General features: G+C 60.0%; 1 protein-coding gene across 1 annotated transcript; it reads right to left on the bottom strand.

Annotated features, from left to right (window-relative positions):
- Positions 1-1438: 1438 nt before the first annotated feature.
- Positions 1439-22768, bottom strand: snx15 (sorting nexin 15). The gene is made up of 9 exons (XM_080185072.1): positions 22676-22768; positions 17534-17566; positions 13809-13929; positions 11240-11355; positions 7821-8079; positions 7067-7222; positions 5554-5850; positions 2843-2967; positions 1439-1811 (listed from the first exon to the last, which is right to left on the bottom strand). Exons 1-9 carry the CDS (start codon positions 22766-22768, stop codon positions 1809-1811), a joined length of 1203 nt encoding a protein of 400 aa, XP_080041198.1. The 3' UTR covers positions 1439-1808.
- Positions 22769-26570: the final 3802 nt, after the last annotated feature.

A 26570-nucleotide genomic window follows, 5' to 3' on the forward strand; every position in this document is an offset into this window, starting at 1 on the left:
GACACCCACGTCCCGTGAAAGAAATGTTTAAATCTTTCAATCCGCACATTGCTGTCCCAGGGTAGGTCAGACTGTGGAAGTGTTTTCAATTCCCCTAAAACCGAAAGCTAGTTCCCGATGAGGGGGTGTGTGAAAGGACGCAGGACACTTCCCGATGGGACAGAGGCTGGAACACACACTGCCAGCAGACTCTGGAGTGGGATTCGGACTCCACCAGCCGACACGGTGTAAAGAGCCTGAAAGCGGACAGCGTTGGTTGAGAATGATTTTAATTCGAGTCAGACCAGGTGGTTACGAGGCACGCTGCCACACATTGATCAGCCTGGGACAAAGATTCATCAGTTACAGCTCCAGAGTGCTCTGAACTGGCAGTGAGGAGGAGCAGGCGATATCGAGGGGACAGCGAGTGAGAGGCCCATCGCTGTCAGGAAGGTTCTGTCCGTACTCCTGGATATCACATCAGCAAGTGGCCTGGGTTTCCACAAAGCCCCGTGTGGCATCTCGACAGAGAGTGGATTTATTACACACACACAGACCAGCCCCCGAGCACCCACAGATCCGCCCTCGCATTATAAACTCCAGGAACTGGCAGAGCAGCCAAATATACAGCACCAAATAATGTGAGGACACAGACTCCCCGAGCACATCCTCTCCGTGCTGTCACTATTATCGATCAAGGGAGATACAGGGGGAGGGAGAAAGACAGAGTGGGGTGGGGGGGGGGGGGTCTCCATCTCTTCGTCCAACTGAGGGGGGGGGGTCTCCATCTCTCTGTCCAACTGAGGGTGGGGGGGGGGTCTCCATCTCTCTCTGTCCAACTGAGGGTGGGGGGGGTCTCCATCTCTCCGTCCAACTGAGGGTTGGGGGGGGGGGTCTCCATCTCTCTGTCCAACTGAGGGTGGGGGGGGGGTCTCCATCTCTCTCTGTCCAACTGAGGGTGGGGGGGGTCTCCATCTCTCCGTCCAACTGAGGGTGGGGGGGGTCTCCATCTCTCTGTCCAACTGAGGGTGGGGGGGGGGGTCTCCATCTCTCTCTGTCCAACTGAGGGTGGGGGGGGTCTCCATCTCTCCGTCCAACTGAGGGTGGGGGGGTCTCCATCTCTCCGTCCAACTGAGGGTGGGGGGGGGTCTCCATCTCTCTGTCCAACTGAGGGTGGGGGGGGGGTCTCCATCTCTCTCTGTCCAACTGAGGGTGGGGGGGGTCTCCATCTCTCCGTCCAACTGAGGGTGGGGGGGGTCTCCATCGCTCTCTGTCCAACTGAGGGTGGGGGGGGTCTCCATCTCTCTCCGTCCAACTGAGGGTGGGGGGGGGGGGGCGGTCGATCTCTCCATTGAGCTGAGGTGGGGAGGGGGTCTCCATCTCTCTGTCCAGCTGAAGGGGGGGGGGGGCGGTCTCCATCTCTCTGTCCAGCTGAGGGGGAGGAGGGGGGGGGGTTCTCGATCTCTCTCGGGTTGAAGGCAGGGTCCTCAAATAGACCCCCGCCTCTCCCTTACAGGTGGGGGTCTCTCCCACGATGCTCTGTCGCACGGCCAGTGTCAGTCTCCGAATCCCCGGACAGGCAGCGCTCTCTCAGCTGGGGGTCCGCGGCCAGTCTGCAGGACGGTTCCACAGTCTCAGCAGCAAGGTGGGGGGAGTGGGGGAGCCGGTCAGTCAGCGGAGGCTGCAGCGAGCTGACCGATCAGGAAGGCAGTCGGGTAAGACGGTTATTTGTTAGCCTTGGCAGGGGGAGAGGGCCATCGGCAGGGCAGAGGTTCACCAGCTAGTGCCCGGGTACACCCGCCTCGGGTATGGCTTCACCCAGTTAACTGTCACTAGAAAGATAAAAAAAAATTATTATTCAATCGAGAGAGGCAGAAGCACTTCCCCAAACACCCCCTCAATCAGATTCAACAGCACGGGGTTAGATACAGAGTAAAGCTCCCTCTACACTGTCCCCATCAAACACTCCCAGGACAGGGACAGCACGGGGTTAGATACAGAGTAAAGCTCCCTCTACACTGTCCCCATCAAACACTCCCAGGACAGGTACAGCACGGGGTTAGATACAGAGTAAAGCTCCCTCTACACTGTCCCCCCATCAAACACTCCCAGGACAGGTACAGCACGGGGTTAGATACAGAGTAAAGCTCCCTCTACACTGTCCCCCCCATCAAACACTCCCAGGACAGGTACAGCACGGGGTTAGATACAGAGTAAAGCTCCCTCTACACTGTCCCCCCCATCAAACACTCCCAGGACAGGTACAGCACGGGGTTAGATACAGAGTAAAGCTCCCTCTACACTGTCCCCCCATCAAACACTCCCAGGACAGGTACAGCACGGGGTTAGATACAGAGTAAAGCTCCCTCTACACTGTCCCCCATCAAACATTCCCAGGACAGGTACAGCACGGGGTTAGATACAGGGTAAAGCTTCCTCTACACTGTCCCCCCCATCAAACACTCCCAGGACAGGTACAGCACGGGGTTAGATACAGAGTAAAGCTCCCTCTACACTGTTCCCATCAAACACTCCCAGGACAGGTACAGCACGGGGTTAGATACAGGGTAAAGCTTCCTCTACACTGTCCCCCCCATCAAACACTCCCAGGACAGGTACAGCACGGGGTTAGATACAGAGTAAAGCTCCCTCTACACTGTCCCCCATCAAACACTCCCAGGACAGGTACAGCACGGGGTTAGATACAGGGTAAAGCTCCCTCTACACTGTCCCCCATCAAACACTCCCAGGACAGGTACAGCACGGGGTTAGATACAGAGTAAAGCTCCCTCTACACTGTCCCCCATACAGAACAGGGTTGGGAACAGAGCGAAGTTCCCTCTTTCTGCCTCTGGAGACTTACCGAGGAGGGAGGTGTGTCCTTTGCCGACGACTCGTTAAGGTGTAGTGTGAAGATGGTCTCCGCGTGCTTCATGTATTCGGCCGTCTTCTTCTTAACAGCCTCGCGCCGCTCTGCGCTCAGGTCTCCTGCCAACACAGGGGCAGGAACGGATAGATCAGGGTGCCCTGCCCACTGATGCCAGCATGCTCAGCCCTGCTCTCCAGCTGGTACAGGAGCCAGCTCATCCCTCTCTGCCAGCCTCACCCATACAGCCCCTAACCAATGCCAGCTCCTGTGTGAAGGAGCTACCCCTGCTCCCCCCAACACCCTCCTGTGTCCACGCGCCCCGGCTTAAGTCAAACAGGTCATTGTCTATCCATTCCTGGGACATGGGTGTCGCTGGCTGGGCCAGTATTTATTGCCCATCCCTAGTTGCCCCTTGCAGGGGCAGTTGAGAGTCAACCACATTGATCTGCGGCTCTTGACTCACGTTACAGTGGAGGAGGAGGCCATTCGGCCCATCGAGGCACCGATAACAATCCCACCCAAGCCTTATCCCCATTACCCCACATATTTACCCTACTAATCCCTCTAACCAGCACATTCCGGGACACTCAGGGGCAATTTAGCATGGCCAGTCCACCTAATCTGCATATGTAGGCCAGACCGGGTAAGGACAGCAGATTTCTTTCCCTCAAGAGACATTAGGCCTAAGATACAGGAGCAGAATTAGGCCACTCGGCCCATCGACTCCACTCTGCCATTCAATCATGGCTGACATTTTTCTCATCCCCCATTCTCCTGCCTTTCCCCCTGATCCCCTTATTAATCAGGAACCTCTCTATCTCTGTCTCAGTGACCCGGCCTCCTCTGGGGCAAAGAGTTCCACACATTCCCCACTCTCCGGCTGAAGAAATTCCTGTTTTAAAGGATCGTCCCTTTACCCTGAGGTTGTCCCCTCTCTGGTTCTAGTTTTCCTACTGGTGGAAACATCCTCTCCACGCCCACTCTATCCAGGGCCTCGCAGTATCCTGTAAGTTTCAATAAGACCACCCCCCTCATCCTTCTAAACTCCGACAAGGGAACCAGATGGGTTTTTCCCACAATGGGTCATCAGTAGATTCTTAATTCCAGGTTTTTTTTATTGAGTTCAAATTCCACCATCTGCCGTGGTGGGATTCGAACCCGGGTCCCCCAGAACATTAGCTGAGTTTCTGGATTAATAATCTAGCAATTAAACCACTAGGCCATCATCTCCCCAGTGATAACTGAAGTTTCTCAACCCATTATTGAGAACGGATTCATTTCAAAGGCTTCTCCCAATTGCGATATTTCCTCCATCGACAATCGCCCCACTATCAACATCCTGGGGGTTACCATTGACCAGAAATTGAACTGGACCCAGCCATAGAGACCAGAGCAGGTCAGAGGCTGGGAATCCTGCAGAGAGTAACTCACCTCCTGACTCCCCCCAAAGCCTGTCCACTGGGAATCCTGCGGAGAGTAACTCACCCCCTGACTCCCCCCCAAAGCCTGTCCACCATCTACAAGGACACAAGTCAGGAGTGTGATGGAATACTCCCCACTTGCCTGAATAGGTGCGGCTCCCAACAACACTCGAGAAGCTCGACACCATCCAGGACAAAGCAGCCCCGCTCGATCGACACGCTAACCACAAACACTCACTCCCTCCACCACCGACGCACAGTGACAGCAGTGTGTACCATCTACAAGATGCACTGCAGCGACTCGCCAAGGCTCCTTCCACAGCACCTTCCAAACCCACCACCTCTACCACTTAGAAGGACAAGGGGGGGGGCAGCAGACACATGGGGTACACCACCACCACCTGCAAGTTCCCCCCTCCAAGGCATCCACCCAGATACATCCAGGGTAACTGCCTCCCTCAATTTGACATGGGTTGTGTATCTGCTCCCAAACCTGCGTCACACTCAAACCTGCTGAAAAACTAGCCTCTCCTGGGAGATCGCAGATTTCTGGGTGTGATGAGGAGAGTTGCAGAACAAAGAGATCTAGGGGTACAGGCTCATAGCTCCTTGAAAGTGGAGTCACAGGTGGACAGAGTGGTGAAGAAGGCCTTCGGCATGCTTGGTTTCATCGGTCAGAACATTGAATACAGGAGTTGGGACGTCTTGTTGAAGTTGTACAAGACATTGGTAAGGCCACACTTGGGATACTGTGTACAGTTCTGGTCACCCTATTATAGAAAGGATATTATTAAACTAGAAAGAGTGCAGAAAAGATTTACTAGGATGCTACCGGGACTTGATGGATTGAGTTATAAGGAGAGGCTGGATAGACTGGGACTTTTTTCTCTGGAGCGTAGAGGGGTGATCTTATAGAGGTCTATAAAATAATGAGGGGCACAGATCAGCTAGATAGTCAATATCTTTTCCCCAAAGGGAGGGGAGTCTAAAACTAGAGGGTTTAAGGTGAGAGGGGAGAGATACAGAAGTGTCCAGAGGGGCAATTTTTTCGCACAGAGGGTGGTGAGTGTCTGGAACGAGCTGCCAGAGGCAGTAGTAGAGGCGGGTACAATTTTGTCTTTTAAAAAGCTTTTAGACAGTTACACGGGTACGATGGGTATAGAGGGATATGGGGGCAAATGCAGGCAATTGGGATTAGCTTAGAGATTAAAAAAAGGAGGGCAGCATGGACAAGTTGGGCCGAAGGGCCTGTTTCCATGCTGTAAACCTCGATGACTCACCCACCTTGCAGTCCCTTCAGCAGGATGTCCACACCATTCTGGTAGCAGCGAAAGGCAACCTCATACTCCTGCGTGGCTTCCCTCTCCAGGGCCTCTTTGATACACTCAGCAGCCGTGCTCAGATACTCAGCATCATCCAGCTCCTCCGGGACGGGGGGAGGAGGCGAATCCTCGTCTGGGGGCACCCTGAGGTGCAGCAGCCGTCTCTCCAACTCGTCAGGGGGTCTGGGGGCGTGCAGAGCGCTTGGGGAATCAGCCAGCTCCAAGAGGCTGCTCTGCTGGCTGGTATCCGGCACAGAGTCTGCAAAAACAAACAAAGGCTGTGTTACCTCGTCAAACCGGACAGGTACAAGCTCTTCCCCTGGACAGTGTCGAGGGAGCTTTACTCTGTATCTAACCCCGTGCTGTACCTGTCCTGGGAGTGTTTGATGGGGGGGGGGGACAGTGTAGAGGGAGCTTTACTCTGTATCTAACCCCGTGCTGTACCTGTCCTGGGAGTGTTTGATGGGGGGGGGACAGTGTAGAGGGAGCTTTACTCTGTATCTAACCCCGTGCTGTACCTGTCCTGGGAGTGTTTGATGGGGGGACAGTGTAGAGGGAGCTTTACTCTGTATCTAACCCCGTGCTGTACCTGTCCTGGGAGTGTTTGATGGGGGGACAGTGTAGAGGGAGCTTTACTCTGTATCTAACCCCGTGCTGTACCTGTCCTGGGAGTGTTTGATGTGGGGACAGTGTAGAGGGAGCTTTACTCTGTATCTAACCCCGTGCTGTACCTGTCCTGGGAGTGTTTGATGGGGGACAGTGTAGAGGGAGCTTTACTCTGTATCTAACCCCGTGCTGTACCTGTCCTGGGAGTGTTTGATGGGGGACAGTGTAGAGGGAGCTTTACTCTGTATCTAACCCCGTGCTGTACCTGTCCTGGGAGTGTTTGATGGGGGACAGTGTAGAGGGAGCTTTACTCTGTATCTAACCCCGTGCTGTACCTGTCCTGGGAGTGTTTGATGGGGGGACAGTGTAGAGGGAGCTTTACTCTGTATCTAACCCCGTGCTGTACCTGTCCTGGGAGTGTTTGATGGGGGGACAGTGTAGAGGGAGCTTTACTCTGTATCTAACCCCGTGCTGTACCTGTCCTGGGAGTGTTTGATGGGGGGGACAGTGTAGAGGGAGCTTTACTCTGTATCTAACCCCGTGCTGTACCTGTCCTGGGAGTGTTTGATGGGGGGACAGTGTAGAGGGAGCTTTACTCTGTATCTAACCCCGTGCTGTACCTGTCCTGGGAGTGTTTGATGGGGGGACAGTGTAGAGGGAGCTTTACTCTGTATCTAACCCCGTGCTGTACCTGTCCTGGGGGTGTTTGATGGGGGGACAGTGTAGAGGGGGAGGGTGAGAGCCACAGTAAGTTAAACATTCCTTCTCCCCCCCACACCCAGTAGTTCCTAAGCTGTCCCGAGACGGTGCTTGCCCTGGGGATCCCTCCTGTAGCCCGGCTCGGGTCTGTGGGGCAGGCAGACACTCACCCACATCATCCTTGGCACAGGGGTCAAACAGAGCCAGCTCGGTGTGGGACAGAGGGGATCCGGTTCGCAGCCTCAGCTCCTCCTGCTCTTCCTCCGTTCCCGAATCGAGTGGAGAGTCTGTCTCCCTTTCTTGTCTCCGACCGGGATCCGCATCCTCTGAAACACAAGACAGGCTGTCTGTGCTGTAACGCTGAGGCGACGCTGACTGGGACACGGGACACGTAAACCGACACCGTGTCAGACACAGACTGTGCCGACTACAGATCCCCGTCACACCACGCTCCCTGCCACCGCCCCACCCCCCCATCCCCATCTCTCCCCTTCCCCTCCTTCCTCCCCCCTTCCTCCCGCCTCTCTCTCTTCCCACCCACCCACACACACCCATTTCCCCCAGTGCCAGCTATAGAATCCTACAGCGCAGAAGGAGGCCATTTGGCCCATCGAGTCTGGGCAATAGACAACAATCTTATCCAGGCCCTGTCCCCATAACCCCATACATTTACCCTAGTTAATCCCCCTGACACTAAGGGGCAATTTAGCATGGCCAATCCCCCTAACCTACACATCTTTGGAGTGTGGGAGGAAACCCATGCAGACATGGGAACAAGATGCAAACTCCACACAGACAGTGACCCGATCCGGGAATTGAACCCAGGACCCTGGCGCTGTGAAGCAGCAATGCTAACCCACTGTGCCACTGTACTGCCCATGTAACATGGTGAAACATAAGGTGCAGCAACAAAGCAGAAGTTACCCACAGTCCGGTGTGTTACTTGGGCTGGATTGTGAGACGCTGGGTCGTGTGGGGCTGGGTGAACATTCTCTCCTCCTCCATCCAGCTCACTCCTGGTCAGGGGCTGAGTCAATCCTCCGGATTCAGGCCCCGCTGCTGAGTGACTGGGCCCCGAGGGGGGCAGCGGGCTGTCTCCCGAGGGCAGGGGGATGAGTGGGGCGGGCAGACTCGAAGCTTCGTGAGACGCTGACAGTTCCAGGGGCTGGGAAACCTCGGCATCCTGCGGGAAGAGGAGAAACATCAGAACACATCCCTGTCCCGGGCACTCGCCCCCCACAGACCGCCCCGCCCCGCACTCACCCCTCACAGCCCCGCACTCGCCCCTCACAAACCGCCCCGCCCCGCACTCACCCCTCACAGACCGCCCCGCCCCGCACTCACCCCTCACAGCCCCGCACTCGCCCCCCACAAACCGCCCCGCCCCGCACTCGCCCCTCACAAACCGCCCCGCCCCGCACTCGCCCCTCACAAACCGCCCCGCCCCGCACTCACCCCTCACAGCCCCGCACTCGCCCCTCACAGACCGCCCCGCCCCGCACTCGCCCCTCACAGCCCCGCACTCGCCCCTCACAGCCCCGCACTCACCCCCTACAGACCGCCCCGCCCCGCACTCACCCCTCACAGACCGCCCCGCCCCGCACTCACCCCTCACAGCCCCGCACTCGCCCCTCACAGCCCCGCACTCACCCCCTACAGACCGCCCCGCCCCGCACTCGCCCCCCACAAACCGCCCCGCACTCGCCCCTCACAGCCCCGCACTCGCCCCCTACAGACCGCCCCGCCCCGCACTCGCCCCCCACAAACCGCCCCGCCCCGCACTCGCCCCCCACAAACCGCCCCGCCCCGCACTCGCCCCCCACAAACCGCCCCGCCCCGCACTCGCCCCTCACAGCCCCGCACTCGCCCCCCACAAACCGCCCCGCCCCGCACTCACCCCTCACAGCCCCGCACTCGCCCCCCACAAACCGCCCCGCCCCGCACTCACCCCTCACAGCCCCGCACTCGCCCCCCACAAACCGCCCCGCCCCGCACTCGCCCCCCACAAACCGCCCCGCCCCGCACTCACCCCTCACAGCCCCGCACTCGCCCCTCACAAACCGCCCCGCACTCGCCCCCCACAGCCCCGCACTCGCCCCCCACAGCCCCGCACTCGCCCCCCACAGCCCCGCACTCGCCCCCCACAGCCCCGCACTCGCCCCCCACAGCCCCGCACTCGCCCCCCACAGCCCCGCACTCGCCCCCCACAGCCCCGCACTCGCCCCCCACAGCCCCGCACTCGCCCCCCACAGCCCCGCACTCGCCCCCCACAGCCCCGCACTCGCCCCCCACAGCCCCGCACTCGCCCCCCACAGCCCCGCACTCGCCCCCCACAGCCCCGCACTCGCCCCCCACAGCCCCGCACTCGCCCCCCACAGCCCCGCACTCGCCCCCCACAGCCCCGCACTCGCCCCCCACAGCCCCGCACTCGCCCCCCACAGCCCCGCACTCGCCCCCCACAGCCCCGCACTCGCCCCTCACAGCCCCGCACTCGCCCCTCACAGCCCCGCACTCGCCCCTCACAGCCCCGCACTCGCCCCTCACAGCCCCGCACTCGCCCCTCACAGCCCCGCACTCGCCCCCCACAGACCGCCCCGCCCCGCACTCACCCCTCACAGCCCCGCACTCACCCCTCACAGCCCCGCACTCGCCCCTCACAGCCCCGCACTCGCCCCCCACAGACCGCCCCGCCCCGCACTCGCCCCTCACAGCCCCGCACTCGCCCCCCACAGACCGCCCCGCCCCGCACTCGCCCCTCACAGCCCCGCACTCGCCCCTCACAAACCGCCCCGCCCCGCACTCGCCCCCCACAGCCCCGCACTCGCCCCCCACAGACCGCCCCGCCCCGCACTCACCCCTCACAGCCCCGCACTCGCCCCCCACAGACCGCCCCGCCCCGCACTCACCCCTCACAAACCCTCTCACCTTGTAATCCCCCTCACCTCACACTCGCCCCGCACTCTCCCCCCGCCCTGCACTCTCCCCCCGCCCCGCACTCTCCCCTCGCCCCGCACTCTCCCCCCGCCCTGCACTCTCCCCCCGCCCCGCACTCTCCCCTCGCCCCGCACTCTCCCCTCGCCCCGCACTCTCCCCCCGCCCCGCACTCTCCCCTCGCCCCGCACTCTCCCCCGGCCCTGCACTCTCCCCTCGCCCTGCACTCTCCCCTCGCCCCGCACTCTCCCCCCGCCCCGCACTCTCCCCTCGCCCCGCACTCTCCCCTCGCCCCGCACTCTCCCCCCACACCCCCCTCGCCCCGCACTCTCCCCTCAAGCCCCCTCGCCCCGCACTCTCCCGTCAAGCCCCCTCCCCCCGCACTCTCCCCCCACACCCCCCTCGCCCCGCACTCTCCCCTCACTCCCCCTCGCCCCGCACTCTCCCCTCACTCCCCCCTCGCCCCGCACTCTCCCCTCACACCCCCCTCCCCCCGCACTCTCCCCCCACACCCCCCTCGCCCCGCACTCTCCCCTCACTCCCCCCTCGCCCCGCACTCTCCCCTCACTCCCCCCTCGCCCCGCACTCTCCCCTCACTCCCCCCTCGCCCCGCACTCTCCCCTCACACCCCCCTCGCCCCGCACTCTACCCTCACACCCCCCCTCGCCCCGCACTCGCCCCTCACACCCCCCCTCGCCCCGCACTCTCCCCTCACTCCCCCCTCGCCCCGCACTCTCCCCTCACACCCCCCTCGCCCCGCACTCTCCCCTCACACCCCCCTCGCCCCGCACTCTCCCCTCACACCCCCCTCACCCCGCACTCTCCCCTCACACCCCCCCTCGCCCCGCACTCTCCCCTCACACCCCCCCCTCGCCCCGCACTCTCCCCTCACACCCCCCCTCGCCCCGCACTCTCCCCTCACACCCCCCCCCTCGCCCCGCACTCTCCCCCCACACCCCCCCTCGCCCCGCACTCTCCCCTCACACCCCCTCGCCCCGCACTCGCCCCTCACAAACCCTCTGGCCTCGTATCACCTCACCTCACAGCCCCCTTTCACTACGTAATCCCCCTCACCTTGCACTCTCCCCTCACAATGCTCCCTCACCCAGTGCTCTCCCTCCATCATGCCCCTTTCACTGAGTAATGCACCTCACCCCCAAACACCCCCCTCACCCTGTGCTCCCCCCAGGCTCTCCCCTCACAATGCCCCCTTTCACTGCGTCACCCCCCCCTTGTCTCGAATATCCCTCCCCTGCGCCTATGAAGCAGATGGGGTTTTATTGGTAATCGATGCTGGTTTGTTCCGGTCACTGTTACTGACTCGAGTTTTATGAATGGGGTTTAAATTCCACCAGCTGCCGCGATGGGGTTTGAACCCGTGTCTCCAGCGCGAGGCTGGCACAGACACGCACCTTGAAGAATTCTTTCAGCTGTGGGCTGTTGTATAAAGCCGGGATGTTAACCGTGAACTGCAGGAGTTCCTCAGCGCAGCGACGCCGCTCCTCGATCACTGCATCGTCAAAGCGGCCTGCAAACACAGAGTGCGACTGGTAACGGCAGCACCCGACAGGATAGGGCCACAGACCGCACTGACCCTCCACCCCGCCACCCGCCATGGCCCACACTGACCACCGCACCACCCCCCGCTCCCGCAAAGCCCACACTGACCCCCCCCTACACCCAGCACAGACCACACTGACCCCCCACCCGCCATGGCCCACACTGACCCCCACTACACCCAGCACAGGCCACACACTGACCCACCCCCCCCAACACCCAGCACAGACCACACTGACCCCCCCCACACCGACCCGCACCCACACCTAGCACAGCCCATACTGACCCTCACACACCCAGCACGGCCCACACCGACCCCCCACGGTCCACACTGACCTCCACCCCCGCACTCGGACCACACTGACCCCAGCACGGCCCACACTGACCCCCACACTGACCCCAGCACGGCCCACACTCACCCCCACACTGACCCCAGCACGGCCCACACTAACCCCCACACTAACCCCCACACTGACCCCCACACTGACCCCAGCACGGCCCACACTAACCCCCACACTGACCCCAGCACGGCCCACACTCACCCCCACACTGAACCCAGCACAGCCCACACTAACCCCCACACTGACCCCAGCACGGCCCACACTAACCCCCACACTGAACCCAGCACGGCCCACACTAACCCCCACACTGACCCCAGCACGGCCCACACTAACCCCCACACTGACCCCAGCACGGCCCATACTAACCCCCACACTGAACCCCACACTGAACCCAGCACGGCCCACACTAACCCCCACACTGACCCCAGCACGGCCCACACTAACCCCCACACGGCCCACACAAACCCCCGCACACCCCCCAGAGACCACACTGACCCCCGCAAGGCTCACACTCACCTCCCCCCAGCACAGCCCACACTGACCCCAGCACGGCCCACACTGACCCCCACACTGAACCCAGCACGGCCCACACTAACCCCCACACTGGCCCCCACACTGAACCCAGCACGGCCCACACTGACCCCCACACTGACCCCAGCACGGCCCACACTAACCCCCACACTGACCCCAGCACGGCCCACACTAACCCCCACACTGAACCCAGCACGGCCCACACTAACCCCCACACTGACACCCGCACTGACCCCAGCACGGCCCACACTGACCCCCACACTGACCCCAGCACGGCCCACACTGACCCCCACACTGACCCCAGCACGGCCCACACTAACCCCCACACTGACCCCAGCACGGCCCACACTAACCCCCACACTGACCCCCACACTAACCCCCACACTGACCCCAGCACGGCCCACACTAACCCCCACACTGACCCCAGCACGGCCCACACTAACCCCCACACTGACCCCAGCACGGCCCACACTAACCCCCACACTGACCCCCACACTAACCCCCACACTGAACCCAGCACGGCCCACACTGACCCCCACACTGACCCCAGCACGGCCCACACTAACCCCCACACTGACCCCAGCACGGCCCACACTAACCCCCACACTGACCCCAGCACGGCCCACACTAACCCCCACACTGACCCCAGCACGGCCCACACTAACCCCCACACTGACCCCCACACTGACCCCAGCACGGCCCACACTCACCCCCACACTGAACCCAGCACGGCCCACACTAACCCCCACACTGACCCCAGCACGGCCCACACTAACCCCCACACTGACCCCAGCACGGCCCACACTAACCCCCACACTGACCCCAGCACGGCCCACACTCACCCCCACACTGACCCCAGCACGGCCCACACTAACCCCCACACTGAACCCCACACTGAACCCAGCACGGCCCACACTAACCCCCACACGGCCCACACAAACCCCCGCACACCCCCCAGAGACCACACTGACCCCCGCAAGGCTCACACTCACCTCCCCCCAGCACAGCCCACACTGACCCCAGCACGGCTCACACTCACGCTCCCCCCACTACCCCCCACAGCCCACACTGACCACCCCACCACCCCCCACGGCCCACACTGACCCCCCACACCCAGCACGGTCCACACTGACCCCCACACCCACACCCAGCAGGGCCCAAACTGTCCCCCACCAACCCCCCCCCCCCCACACCCAGCATGGCCCACACTGACCCCCACTGGCCCCAGCACGGCTCACACTGATCCCCCACACCCAGCACAGAGCATACTGACCCCCCCCACGGCCCACACTGACACCCCCGCCTCCCCGACACCCAGCGGGAAGCACTGCGGGGGTTGGGGGGAGGGAGGGAGAGACCGGGTGGGGGTTAGCGAGCGTGTGAGTTGGAGGGGGGGGGGGGTGCGATACAGAGTCAGGTATTTACACAGTTACACTGGACAGTGGACGTTGTCGGGAGATCCGGGGGGGAGGGGGGGAGACCCTGGCAGCTCCGGGAATCGTGTCTGTCTGTTGGGAAGTATTTTGGGATGCGGGAGAGAGGGAAGTCTTACCGAAGACCTGAGCCCGGGGGAAGGCGGGGAACTCCTCTGACTTCCTGAAGAGGTTCCTGTGGATGTAGGAGAGCTCCCCGTGAAGCTTTTTGAAATCGCTGTAGCGTTTGAAGACAGTGATCTGTGAGGGGGGGGCAGAGCGGGCGCTACGGTTAGAGCTGCCGACACACAGGTTAACACTCAGCCCTGCGGAGCCCGGCTCCCGGCTCCGTGAGAGCAAACACCCACTCCCGGGACGCTCCCGTTTAAACTGCTCACGTCATTCCGCCACCCAGCCCACCCCCACCCACTCGGAACGCTGCATTTCATTTACATAGCGCCTCACACAACCTCCGAACGCCAGGCGCCCCGCCCAGCCAGGGCAGCACCTCCGGAAACTCAGCCACGGCTCTGATTGAGCAAACGTGGCAGCCATTTTGTGCACAGGAAGATCCCACAGGAAGCAAAACAGTCACGGCCCAGGTCATCTGCTTTCATTTGCGCCACGTTGATTGAGTTTAACTTTAAAGTTCATTTATAAGTCACAAGCAGGCTTACATTCATGCTGTACTGAAGTTACTGTGAAGTTACCCTCGTCGCCACACCCCGGTGCCTGTTTGGGTACACTGAGGGGCAATTTAGCACGGCCAATGCACCCTAACCCGCACATCTTTCGGACTGTGGGAGGAAACCCATGCAGACATGGGAAGAATGTGCAGACTCCACACAGAAAGTGACCCGAGGCCAGGAATCGAACCTGGGTCCCTGGCGCGGTGAGGCAGCAGCGCTAACCCACTGTGCCACCCCTAAACATTGGCCCCAACTCTCCGATTGCCAAAAGGTCTTTTATCACCAACTGAGGAAGGGGATCTGAGTCTCACCAAAACAGGGTTTCTCCGACAGTGCGGCACTGACCCTCTGACAGTGCGGCACTCCCTCAGCACTGACCCTCTGACAGTGCGGCGCTCCCTCAGCACTGACCCTCTGACAGTGCGGCGCTCCCTCAGCACTGACCCTCTGACAGTGCGGCGCTCCCTCAGCACTGACCCTCTGACAGTGCGGCGCTCCCTCAGCACTGACCCTCTGACAGTGCGGCGCTCCCTCAGCACTGACCCTCTGACAGTGCGGCGCTCCCTCAGCACTGACCCACATGGTGGACGAGGAGGATATGTTTCCTCTTGCGGGGGTCAGTGTTAAAAATAAGGTGTGGGGGGGGGGGGGGGGGGCGGCGCCGAAAGGGCAATGGTGGGGGGTGAAAGGGCATCTGGGGGTTAGGACGAGAATGTGGGATTGAGGTTAGAATCAGATGAGCCATTGAATGGGGGAGCAGGGCAGAGGGGCCAGTCTCCTTGTCCCTCTGTGGAAAGCTGGAACTCTCTCCCACTAAGAGGCTTGGGAGGATTTTGAGAGTCTGGGGTTGACAGATTGCTGCCGTGTGAGATCTTCGGAGCAGGAGGCGGCCATTCAGCCCCTCAAACCTGCTCTGCCGTTCAATTAGACCCTGGCCACGCATCCACCCTACTTTTCCCTCCCTGTCCCTGTATTCCCTTGCTAGCATCGCTCTCCAGAGATCAATCTCCGCGTTACACACACAGTGACTGAGCCTCAGAGACAATTCCAAACATTCCCCACCCTCCGAGTGAAGAAATTCCTCCTAATCTCACTCCGAATGGCCAACACCTTAGCCATGAGATACAGGATCAGAATTAGGCCACTCGGCCCATCGATTCTACTCCGCCAGGGCTGATATTTTTCTCATCTCTCCTGCCTTTCCCCTGATCCCCTTATTGATCAGGAACCTCTCTATCTCTGTCTCAGTGACCCGGCCTCCTCTGTGCCAAAGAGTTCCACACATTCTATGTTCTCTGGCTGAAGAAATTCCTCCCCATCTCTGTTTTAAAGCACCGTCCCTTTAGCCTGAGGTTGTGCCCTCTCTGGTTCTAGTTTTTCCTACTAGTGGAAACATCCTCTCCACACCCACTCTATCCAGGGGCCTCGCAGTATCCTGTAAGTTTCAATAAGATTCCCTCCGCCCATCCTTCTAAACTCCAACGAGTACAGACCCAGAGTCCTCAACCCGTTCCTCATCCGACAAGCTCTTCATTCCAGCGATCATTCTTGGGAACCTCCTCTGGACGCTCTCCAAGGCCGGCACGTCCTTCCTTAGATACGGGGACCCCTTATCCTGAGACTGTGGCCTCTGGTCTTACACTCACCCTGGCCAGGAGAAACATTCAGTCCACATCTATCCTCTCTAGCCCTGCAAGGGTTTTACAAGTTTCAGTGAAGTCACCTCCTCCGCGTGCTTTGTAATTTTTCAGGAAGACTGACCCAGTCTCCTCTGTTGGGACAAAGGGATAAATGGATTGGGGAGACATGCCGGGCCCGAGGGGCTGAATGGCCACCTCCAGGTCTGAAGCTGGTAGGTTCCAGGAATTGAATCATTTATTTGTTCATTCACGGGGTGGCACAGCAGTGTCCACTGCTGCCTCACGGTGCCGGACACCGAGTTTGATTCCAGCCTCGGGTCACTGTCTGTGCGGAGTTTGCACATTCTCACCTGGTGTTTCATCCGGGTGCTCCGGTTTCCTCCCACAGTCCAAAGATGAGCGTGTTAGGGTGGATTGGCCCTGCTAAATTGTCCCTTAATATCCAAAGATGTGCAGGTCAGGTGGATTGACCATGCTAAATTGCCCCTTAGTGTCCAAAGATGTGTAGGTTAGGGTGGATTGGCCATGCTAAATTGTCCCTTAGTGTCCAAAGATGTGCAGGTTAGGTGGATTGGCCATGCTAAATTGTCCCTTAGTGTCCAAAGATGTGTAGGTTAGGGTGGATTGGCCATGCTAAATTGTCCCTTAGTGTCTAAAGATGTGCAGGTTAGGTGGATTGGCCATGCTAAATTGCCCCTTAGTGTCTAAAGATGTGCAGGTTAGGTGGATTGGCCATGCTAAATTGCCCCTTAGTGTCCAAAGATGTGTAGGTTAGGGTGGATTGGCCATGCTAAATTGCCCCTTAGTGTCCAAAGATGTGCAGGTTAGGTGGATTGGCCATGTTAAATTGTCCCTTAATATCCAAAGATGTGCAGGTTAGGAGGATTGGCCATGCTAAATTGTCCCTTAATATCCAAAGACGTGCAGGTTAGGTGGATTGGCCATGCTAAATTGCCCCTTAGTGACCAAAGATGTGCAGGTTGGATGGATTGGCCATGCTAAATTGCCCCTTAGTGACCAAAGATGTGCAGGTTGGATGGATTGGCCACGGTAATGTTTGGGGTTACAGGGATAGGGAGGGATAGGGAGGGAGAGGGGGAAGTGGGTAAGATTGGTGCAGACTCTATGGGCCGAATGGCCTCTCCTGCACTGTGGGGATTCTGCGATGTGGGCATCGCTGGCTGGGCCAGCAACTGTCGTCCCCCCCTAGCTGCCCTCTGAACCGAGTGGCCACTTCACAGGGCACGGTTTCCAGTGTCACCCACATTGCTGTGGCTCTGGAGTCACATGTAGGCCAGACCGGGGTAAGGACGGCAGATTTCCTTCCCTAAAGGGGAACTGGATGGGTTTTTCCCACAATGGGTCATCCGTAGATTCTTAATCCCAGATATTTTTTATTGAATTCAAATTCCACCGTCTGCCGTGGGGGGATTCGAACCCGGGTCCCCCAGAACATGAGCTGAGTTTCTGGATTAATAATCTAGCGATAATACCACCAGGCTTTTGTCTCCCCCCCGGATTTGGAAATGTGCTCACCTCTTTGATGTCTGCTTTCTTCTTTGAAACAATCTAGAAAGGAATAACAGAACACAGGTCACAGTGTCGAAGGGAAACAGCCTTGTAGAGAACTCCCCAAACTCTGCCTCCCGCCTCCCTTCAACTGGAAACTGCAGCCCAAGCACACTCGCCTCTGTCCCTGGAATTCAAGTTCTGGGCACGGTGGCACAGTGGGTTAGCACGGCTGCCTCACAGCACCAAGGACCCCGGGTTCGATTCCCGGCTCGGGTCACTGTCTGTGTGGAGTTTGCACATTCTCCCCGTGTCTGCTTGGGTTTCCTCCCACAGTCCAAAAGACATAGAATCATAGAACCCTACAGTGCAGAAAAAGGCCCTTCGGCCCATCGAGTCTGCACTGAACACAGACCCGCCCAGGCCCTACCCCCATATCCCTACATATTATACCCACTAATCCCTCTAACCTACACATCCCTGGACACTAAGGGGCAATTTCTTAGCACGGCCAATCAACCTAACCCGCACATCTTTGGACTGTGGGAGGAAACTGGAGTACCCGGAGGAAACCCACACAGACACGAGGAGAATGTGCAAACTCCACACAGACAGTGACCCGAGCCGGGAATCGAACCCAGGACCCTGGAGCTCTGAAGCAGCAGTGCTAACCCACTGTGCCAGTTAGGTGCTAAATCCTCTCTGTGTTACCCAAACAGGCGCCGGAACGTAGCGATTAGGGGATTGTCACAGTAACTTCTTTGCAGTGTTAACGTAAGCCGGCTTGTGACGCTGATAAATGAACTTTGAAGCAACGGTTCAAACCCCCAGAAAGTGCAAACTCGACACAGACAGGGACCCGAGGACGGAATCGAACCCGGGTCCCTGGCGCTGAGAGACAGCAGCGCTAATCGCTGGGGTGCCACCATGCCGCTCTGCGTCCGTAACCACAGAAAAGTAGTCGAGGCCAAAACGTTGTGTGATTTCAGGAAGGAATTAGATCTGGCTCTTGGGTCTAAAGGGATCGGGGATATGGGGGAGGGGAGGGGTGGGGGAGGGGAGGGGTGGGGGAGGGGAGGGGTGGGGGAGGGGAGGGGTGGGGGAGGGGTGGGGGAGGGGTGGGGGAGGGGTGGGGGAGGGGTGGGGGAGGGGTGGGGGCCGGAAATCAGGATATTGATGATCAGCCGCGATCAAAATGGATGGTGGAAGGGCCAAATGGCCTCCACCTGCTCCTAGTTTCCACGTTTACTCAAGCGTGTGTCTTTTTGTAAAATCAAGATACTGCCTCGGGAGTTGCTGCCGTCTCATTGAGGTCCACTCCCAGCCCGGGGCGAACAAGATCGATTAGGCCCCCCCCTCAAACCCACCAGATCCGAGTGTGACCTCCACTCCACTTTACCCCCTCTCCTCTCATAACCCTCGAACCCCCTCCCTCCCTCCCTCCACCGAGTCGAACTCTCTGTGTGCGGAGTTTGCACGTTCTCCCCATGTCTGCGTGGGTTTCCTCCCACAGTTTGAAAGATGTGCGGGTTGGGTGAGAAATATGTTGGGGGGTGGGGGGGGGGGGTAGGGGGTAGGGCCTGGGTGGGATTGTGTTCGGTGCGGACTCGATGGGCTGAATGGCCTCTTTCTGCACTGTAGGGTTTCTATAATTCTATGAAATTCTCCCTCAGTGTAACCCGAACAGGCGCCGGACTGTGGGCGACTGGGGGATTTTCACAGTAACTTCATTGCAGTGTTAATGTAAGCCAGCTTGTGACACTGATAAACGCACTCTCTGTAACTCAGCCTGGAACATATTCAGTGACCCACAGCCCCCACTGCTCTCTGGGTGGGGATTTCACAGACTCACCACCTCCCCAAGAGAAGAAATTCCTCCTCACTTCCATCTTCAATGGGAGCCCCCCCCCCCAATTCTGAAACCGTGTTCTCTCTCCCCCGCTTCGTTCTAGGTTCCCCCACCCCACCCCACACACACAACAGGGGGTGGGAAACACCCTCTCAGCATGTCGAGCACCCACCCCCACCCGCCCCCCTCAGAACCTGAGCTGTTTCAATAAGATCCCCTCTTCTAAACTCCAGTGGGTTCCAAGCCCTGACTCGCTCCAACCTTTCCTCCGAAGACAAACCACTGCCTCCCCCCCAACCCTACGCACGACACTTCACCCCAGGAATCAGCCCAATGAACTCTCTCTGATCTACCTCCAATGGAAGTCCAACCCTCCCTGAATAAGGTGACCAGAACTGCACCCAGTAAGTTTAGTGTCACAAGTTGCTTACATTAACAATGCAATGAAGTTACTGTGAAATTCCCCTCGTCGCCACACTCTGGCGCCGGCTCAGGTCAACGCACCCTAACCGGCACGTCTTTCGGAGGAAACCCGAGCTCCCGGAGGAAACCCACGCAGACACGGGGAGAACGTGCAGACTCCGCACAGACAGTGACCCGAGGCCGGGAATCGAACCCGGGTTCCTCAGCGCTGTGAGGCAGCCGTGCTAACCCGCAGTGCCTCTTCCTGAAGTTGATGACTATCTCCGGCGCTGGCTGACACCGAGGGAGAGATTGAAGGTGCTGTGTGTGGACGTCCGAAGGAGGGGTTGGGCAAACGCAGGGTGTTGCTGTGAGAGTCTCCCTCACAGGGTGCTCCCTCTGCATTGAATGGATCCAGAACATCTCTTGATGCAGAGCTTTTGTGACCAGCGGCTGGGAAGAGGAGGAGAAGTCAAACCTTCCCTCAGTGCCACTAAAACTGCACTCGAGGTTCCTGGACATTGACAGCGACCCGTCCATGGAATCTGCCCCGGATTTCTGAATGAACATCGCCCAGGGCACACACGTGATTCAAATCATGTGCTGCTCATCTGATTCTGAAAATCTCTCAGGGAAAGGAGGCCTCTAACATACTGACAACAAACGTTTCTGTGTAAATATAGTGAGGCTGAGGCTCAGTGCGAGCACTCAACCTCAGAATCATTAGATTCAAATCCCCAACAAAGAAAAGGTTGACAGACCCGCACTGTCAGAGGGTCAGTGCTGAGGGAGTGCCGCACTGTCAGAGGGGTCAGTGCTGAGGGAGTGCCGCACTGTCAGAGGGTCAGTGCTGAGGGAGCGCCGCACTGTCAGAGGGTCAGTGCTGAGGGAGTGCCACACTGTCAGAGGGTCAGTGCTGAGGGAGCGCCGCACTGTCAGAGGGTCAGTGCTGAGGGAGTGCCGCACTGTCAGAGGGTCAGTGCTGAGGGGGCGCCGCGCTGTCAGAGGGTCAGTGCTGAGGGAGCGCCGCGCTGTCAGAGGGTCAGTGCTGAGGGAGCGCCGCGCTGTCAGAGGGTCAGTGCTGAGGGAGCGCCGCGCTGTCAGAGGGTCAGTGCTGAGGGAGCGCCGCGCTGTCAGAGGGTCAGTGCTGAGGGAGCGCCGCGCTGTCAGAGGGTCAGTGCTGAGGGAGCGCCGCGCTGTCAGAGGGTCAGTGCTGAGGGAGCGCCGCGCTGTCAGAGGGTCAGTGCTGAGGGAGCGCCGCGCTGTCAGAGGGTCAGTGCTGAGGGAGCGCCGCGCTGTCAGAGGGTCAGTGCTGAGGGAGCGCCGCGCTGTCGGAGGGTCAGTGCTGAGGGAGCGCCGCGCTGTCGGAGGGTCAGTGCTGAGGGAGCGCCGCACTGTCGGAGGGTCAGTGCTGAGGGAGCGCCGCACTGTCGGAGGGTCAGTGCTGAGGGAACGCCGCACTGTCAGAGGGTCAGTGCTGAGGGAGCGCCGCGCTGTCAGAGGGTCAGTGCTGAGGGAGCGCCGCGCTGTCAGAGGGTCAGTGCTGAGGGAGCGCCGCGCTGTCAGAGGGTCAGTGCTGAGGGAGCGCCGCGCTGTCAGAGGGTCAGTGCTGAGGGAGCGCCGCGCTGTCAGAGGGTCAGTGCTGAGGGAGTGCCGCACTGTCAGAGGGTCAGTGCTGAGGGAGTGCCGCACTGTCAGAGGGTCAGTGCTGAGGGAGTGCCGCACTGTCAGAGGGTCAGTGCTGAGGAGCGCCGCACTGTCAGAGGGTCGGTGCTGAGGGAGTGCCGCACTGTCAGAGGGGTCGGTGCTGAGGGAGCGCCGCGCTGTCAGAGGGGTCGGTGCTGAGGGAGTGCCGCGCTGTCAGAGGGGTCGGTGCTGAGGGAGTGCCGCACTGTCAGAGGGGTCGGTGCTGAGCATGGTGTGTTCCTGGCTTCTTCTTCCAGGGGTCAGGGATGGGTGAAGCGATCTGGATTCTGTTTATGATCTCCATCCAGGGACTGCAGATGGATAGAGCTTCTCCTCCACTGTCCCCTCAACTTTGTGGCAACTCAGGGACCTGCGTTACTGCTACAGGTCCTCACACACTGAACAGGGGTCGATTCAGTTTTCAGATCCTTGGGAGTGCAGGGCAGGCTGTCCCCTGGGCTTGTGGAATCCGGGTACAAGATTTCTCTGCCTCATCGATGGGGACAAAGCTGCCCCGGGGAAAAGTCCCCGCTGTTTTTAATGATTGGCAGCAAGCCTTGCACAGTGGCCAACAGTAACACTGCTCTCGCTTCAGGGAGAGTTTCAGAGGGTCATCAAGGCTGTTTCTTTTGTCCTCTCCTGGAACGTCTCCGCTTTGGAGTTGGGAGGACAGGTTCTGGTGGAGGGATCGCTTTCTGACCCTCTGGAGACGGAGACCGGTCCCTCACCGCTGCTTTTTTGTGCAGAGTCTGGAGGCACAACAAGAGTGAAGGAGCAGGGAGAGCAATAAAGTGTCAGAACAGGGGGAAGGGGCGAAGGGGCAAAGGGTCGGGGGGGGGCAAAGGGTCGGGGGGGGGGGAAGGTGAAGGGTCAGAGTGGGGGTGAAAGGTCAGGGTGGGGGTGAAAGGTCAGGGTGGGGGGGGTGAAAGGTCAGGGTGGGGGGGGTGAAAGGTCAGGGTGGGGGGGGTGAAAGGTCAGGGTGGGGGCGGAGCTGAAGGGTCAGGGTGGGGGGGGTGAGGTGAAGGGTCAGGGTGGGGGGGGTGAGGTGAAGGGTCAGGGTGGGAGGTGAAGGGGTCAGGGGTGGGGGGTGAGGTGAAGGGTCAGGGTGGGGGGGTGAGGTGAAGGGTCAGGGTGGGAGGTGAAGGGTCAGGGTGGGAGGTGAAGGGTCAGGGTGGGGGTTTAAAGGTCAGGGAGGAGCCCGCTGCTGCCGCGTGTCTTTACCGTGCGGTGACCCGGTACTGGGTGAAGCCCTGTGGGTGCTGCCGGGGCTCCGAGACCCGGTACCGCCGCTGGAGCTGATCCGCCCTCCCGACTCGGCCCGACATCGCCACAGAGCCCAGAGCGCAGGCGCGGTAACGGACCCGCCCATAACGCAGGCCCGGTATCGGACACGGTCGCAAGCACGGCGCAGGCGCGGTAACGACCCGCCCACAGCGTAGCCACGGTAACGGACACGCCCAACGCACCCACAGCACAGGCGCGGTAACGGACCCGCCCTCCGCATACAGAGCGCATGCGCACGAACGGAACGCCCATAGCGCAGGCGTGGTAACCGACACACCCACGGCACCCACGGCGCAGACGCGGTAACGCACGCATACGCCCACCGCACCCACAGCACAGGCGCGGTAACGGACCCGCCCTCAGCCCGCAGGGCGCATGCGCACTAACGGACCGCCCATAGCGCAGGTGCGGAAACGGAGACGACTACCGCACCACAGCGCAAGCGCGGGAATAATCCCGCCCACAGCACCCATAGAGCAGGCGCAACAAACGTACCCGAAAGCTCAGAGCGCAGGCGCAGCACTAAACCCGCCCACAGAGCCCTCCGTGAAAATACCGCCTCAGAGCGCAAGCGCAGTAAAGGTCCCGCCCAATGCAATGAGAGCGCAAGCGCAAAGCGGGGGAATGGGCAGCCCGGCCAGTATCTAGGGCGCAGGCGCAGATCGTCATCCTTCTGAGCAGCTGAGTCCAAATGGGCCCAACTCCCCCCCCCAACTCCCCCCCCACCCCCCACCCCTGTCTGTAACACAGCCTCACACTGCCCCCCCCAACTCCCCCCCTGTCTGTAACACAGCCTCACACTGCCCCCCCTGTCTGTAACACAGTCTCACACTGCCCCCCCAACTCCCCCCCCTGTCTGTAACACAGCCTCACACTGCCCCCCCCAACTCCCCCCTGTCTGTAACACAGCCTCACACTGCCCCCCAACTCCCCCCCTGTCTGTAACACAGCCTCACACTGCCCCCCAACTCCCCCCCTGCCTGTAACACAGCCTCACACTGCCCCCCAACTCCCCCCCTGTCTGTAACACAGTCTCACACTGCCCCCCAACTCCCCCCCTGTCTGTAACACAGCCTCACACTGCCCCCCAACTCCCCCCCTGTCTGTAACACAGCCTCACACTGCCCCCCAACTCCCCCCTGTCTGTAACACAGTCTCACACTGCCCCCAACTCCCCCCCTGTCTGTAACACAGTCTCACACTGCCCCCAACTCCCCCCCTGTCTGTAACACAGCCTCACACTGCCCCCCAACTCCCCCCTGTCTGTAACACAGCCTCACACTGCCCCCCAACTCCCCCCCCTGTCTGTAACACAGCCTCACACTGCCCCCCCAACTCCCCCCCTGTCTGTAACACAGCCTCACACTGCCCCCCCAACACCCCCCCTGTCTGTAACACAGCCTCACACTGCCCCCCCCAACTCCCCCCCTGTCTGTAACACAGCCTCACACTGCCCCCCCCAACTCCCCCCTGTCTGTAACACAGCCTCACACTGACCCCCCCAACTCCCCCCCTGTCTGTAACACAGCCTCACACTGCCCCCCCCAACTCCCCCCCGTCTGTAACACAGTCTCACACTGACCCCCCCAACACCCCCCCTGTCTGTAACACAGTCTCACACTGCCCCCCCAACTCCCCCCTGTCTGTAACACAGTCTCACACTGCCCCCCCAACTCCCCCCTGTCTGTAACACAGCCTCACACTGCCCCCCAACTCCCCCCTGTCTGTAACACAGCCTCACACTGCCCCCCAACTCCCCCCTGTCTGTAACACAGCCTCACACTTCCCCCCCCAACTCCCCCCCCTGTCTGTAACACAGCCTCACACTGACCCCCCAACTCCCCCCCTGTCTGTAACACAGCCTCACACTGACCCCCCCAACTCCCCCCTGTCTGTAACACAGCCTCACACTGCCCCCCCTGTCTGTAACACAGCCTCACACTGCCCCCCCAACACCCCCCCCGTCTGTAACACAGCCTCACACTGCCCCCCCCAACTCCCCCCTGTCTGTAACACAGCCTCACACTGCCCCCCCCAACTCCCCCCTGTCTGTAACACAGCCTCACACTGACCCCCCCAACTCCCCCCCTGTCTGTAACACAGCCTCACACTGCCCCCCCTGTCTGTAACACAGCCTCACACTGCCCCCCCCAACTCCCCCCCTGTCTGTAACACAGCCTCACACTGCCCCCCCTGTCTGTAACACAGCCTCACACTGCCCCCCCAACACCCCCCCCGTCTGTAACACAGCCTCACACTGACCCCCCCCAACTCCCCCCTGTCTGTAACACAGCCTCACACTGCCCCCCAACTCCCCCCTGTCTGTAACACAGCCTCACACTGCCCCCCAACTCCCCCCTGTCTGTAACACAGCCTCACACTTCCCCCCCCAACTCCCCCCCCTGTCTGTAACACAGCCTCACACTGACCCCCCCAACTCCCCCCCTGTCTGTAACACAGCCTCACACTGACCCCCCAACTCCCCCCCCGTCTGTAACACAGCCTCACACTGACCCCCCCAACTCCCCCCCTGTCTGTAACACAGCCTCACACTGCCCCCCAACTCCCCCCCTGTCTGTAACACAGCCTCACACTGCCCCCCCTGTCTGTAACACAGCCTCACACTGCCCCCCCAACACCCCCCCCGTCTGTAACACAGCCTCACACTGCCCCCCCCAACTCCCCCCTGTCTGTAACACAGCCTCACACTGCCCCCCCTGTCTGTAACACAGCCTCACACTGCCCCCCCCAACTCCCCCCCTGTCTGTAACACAGCCTCACACTGCCCCCCCTGTCTGTAACACAGCCTCACACTGCCCCCCCAACACCCCCCCTGTCTGTAACACAGCCTCACACTGACCCCCCCCAACTCCCCCCTGTCTGTAACACAGCCTCACACTGACCCCCCAACTCCCCCTCTGTCTGTAACACAGCCTCACACTGACCCCCCCAACTCTCCCCCTGTCTATAACACAGTCCTGCAGCACCTCCCAAGGGAGGCAGTGTGTTGGTCACTGCTGCAGGAAATGGGGCAACCAGTTTGTGCACAGCAAGATCCCACACACACAGACATGTGGTCACTGCCAGCAGTCATGGTGTTGGTTCACAGACATACGGGGTTCTGTGGTCGCCAATGCCCCCCCGGGGGAAAACCACCCCCCCACCCCATAGCATGGGATGTTCTACATCACAAACGGGGGCAGGGTCCATGCTATAGAATCTCAGCAGTGTAGAAAGCGGCCATTCAATCTCCAAAATGGCATCCTCTCCACCCACCCCCCTTCCCTATAACCTCATGTATTTTACCCCATTAATTCCCCCCACCGTATACATCTTGTCACACAAAGGGGCAAGTTAGCATGGCCAATCTCAAAACTTTGTGGCCTCACAGCACCAGGGACCCGGGTTCGACTCCTGACTTGGGTCACTGTCTGCGCGGAGTCTGCATGTTCTCCCCATGTCTGCATGGGTTTCCTCGGGGTGCTCTGGTTTCCTCTCACAGTCCAAAGATGTGTCCAGTGAGGTGGATTGGCCGTGCGAAATCCTCCCTCAGTGTACCCGAACAGGCACCAGAATATGGTGACTGGGAGATTTTCACAGTAACTTCATTGTCGAGTTAATGTAAACCTACTGGTGACACTGAAACAGACCCCAGCTAAACCTGCACATCTTTGGACACTAAGGGACAACTTAGCATGGCCAATCCACCTAACCTGCACATCTTTGGGCACTAAGGAGCAATTTAGCATGGCCAATCCACCCTAACCTGCACATCTTTGGACACTAAGGGGCAATTTAGCATGGCCAATCCACCTAACCCGCACATCTTTGGACACTAAGGGA

This window comes from Carcharhinus amblyrhynchos, unplaced genomic scaffold, assembly GCF_965287045.1.
Source record: "Carcharhinus amblyrhynchos unplaced genomic scaffold, sCarAmb.v2.hapA chromosome_1194, whole genome shotgun sequence".
NCBI lineage: Eukaryota > Metazoa > Chordata > Chondrichthyes > Carcharhiniformes > Carcharhinidae > Carcharhinus > Carcharhinus amblyrhynchos.

What these genes read in the sequence shown, in the direction of transcription:
- snx15 (XM_080185072.1), bottom strand. Translation starts at nt 22,768, where the DNA reads ATGTCGGGCCGAGTCGGGAGGGCGGATCAGCTCCAGCGGCGGTACCGG. An exon ending in AGGGCTTCACCCAGTACCGG is followed by an intron (nt 17,567 to 22,675) that starts GTCACCGCACGG and finishes ATTCCTTTCTAG; the next exon opens with ATTGTTTCAAAGAAGAAAGC. An exon ending in AGAAAGCAGACATCAAAGAG is followed by an intron (nt 13,930 to 17,533) that starts GTGAGCACATTT and finishes CCCCCCTCACAG; the next exon opens with ATCACTGTCTTCAAACGCTA.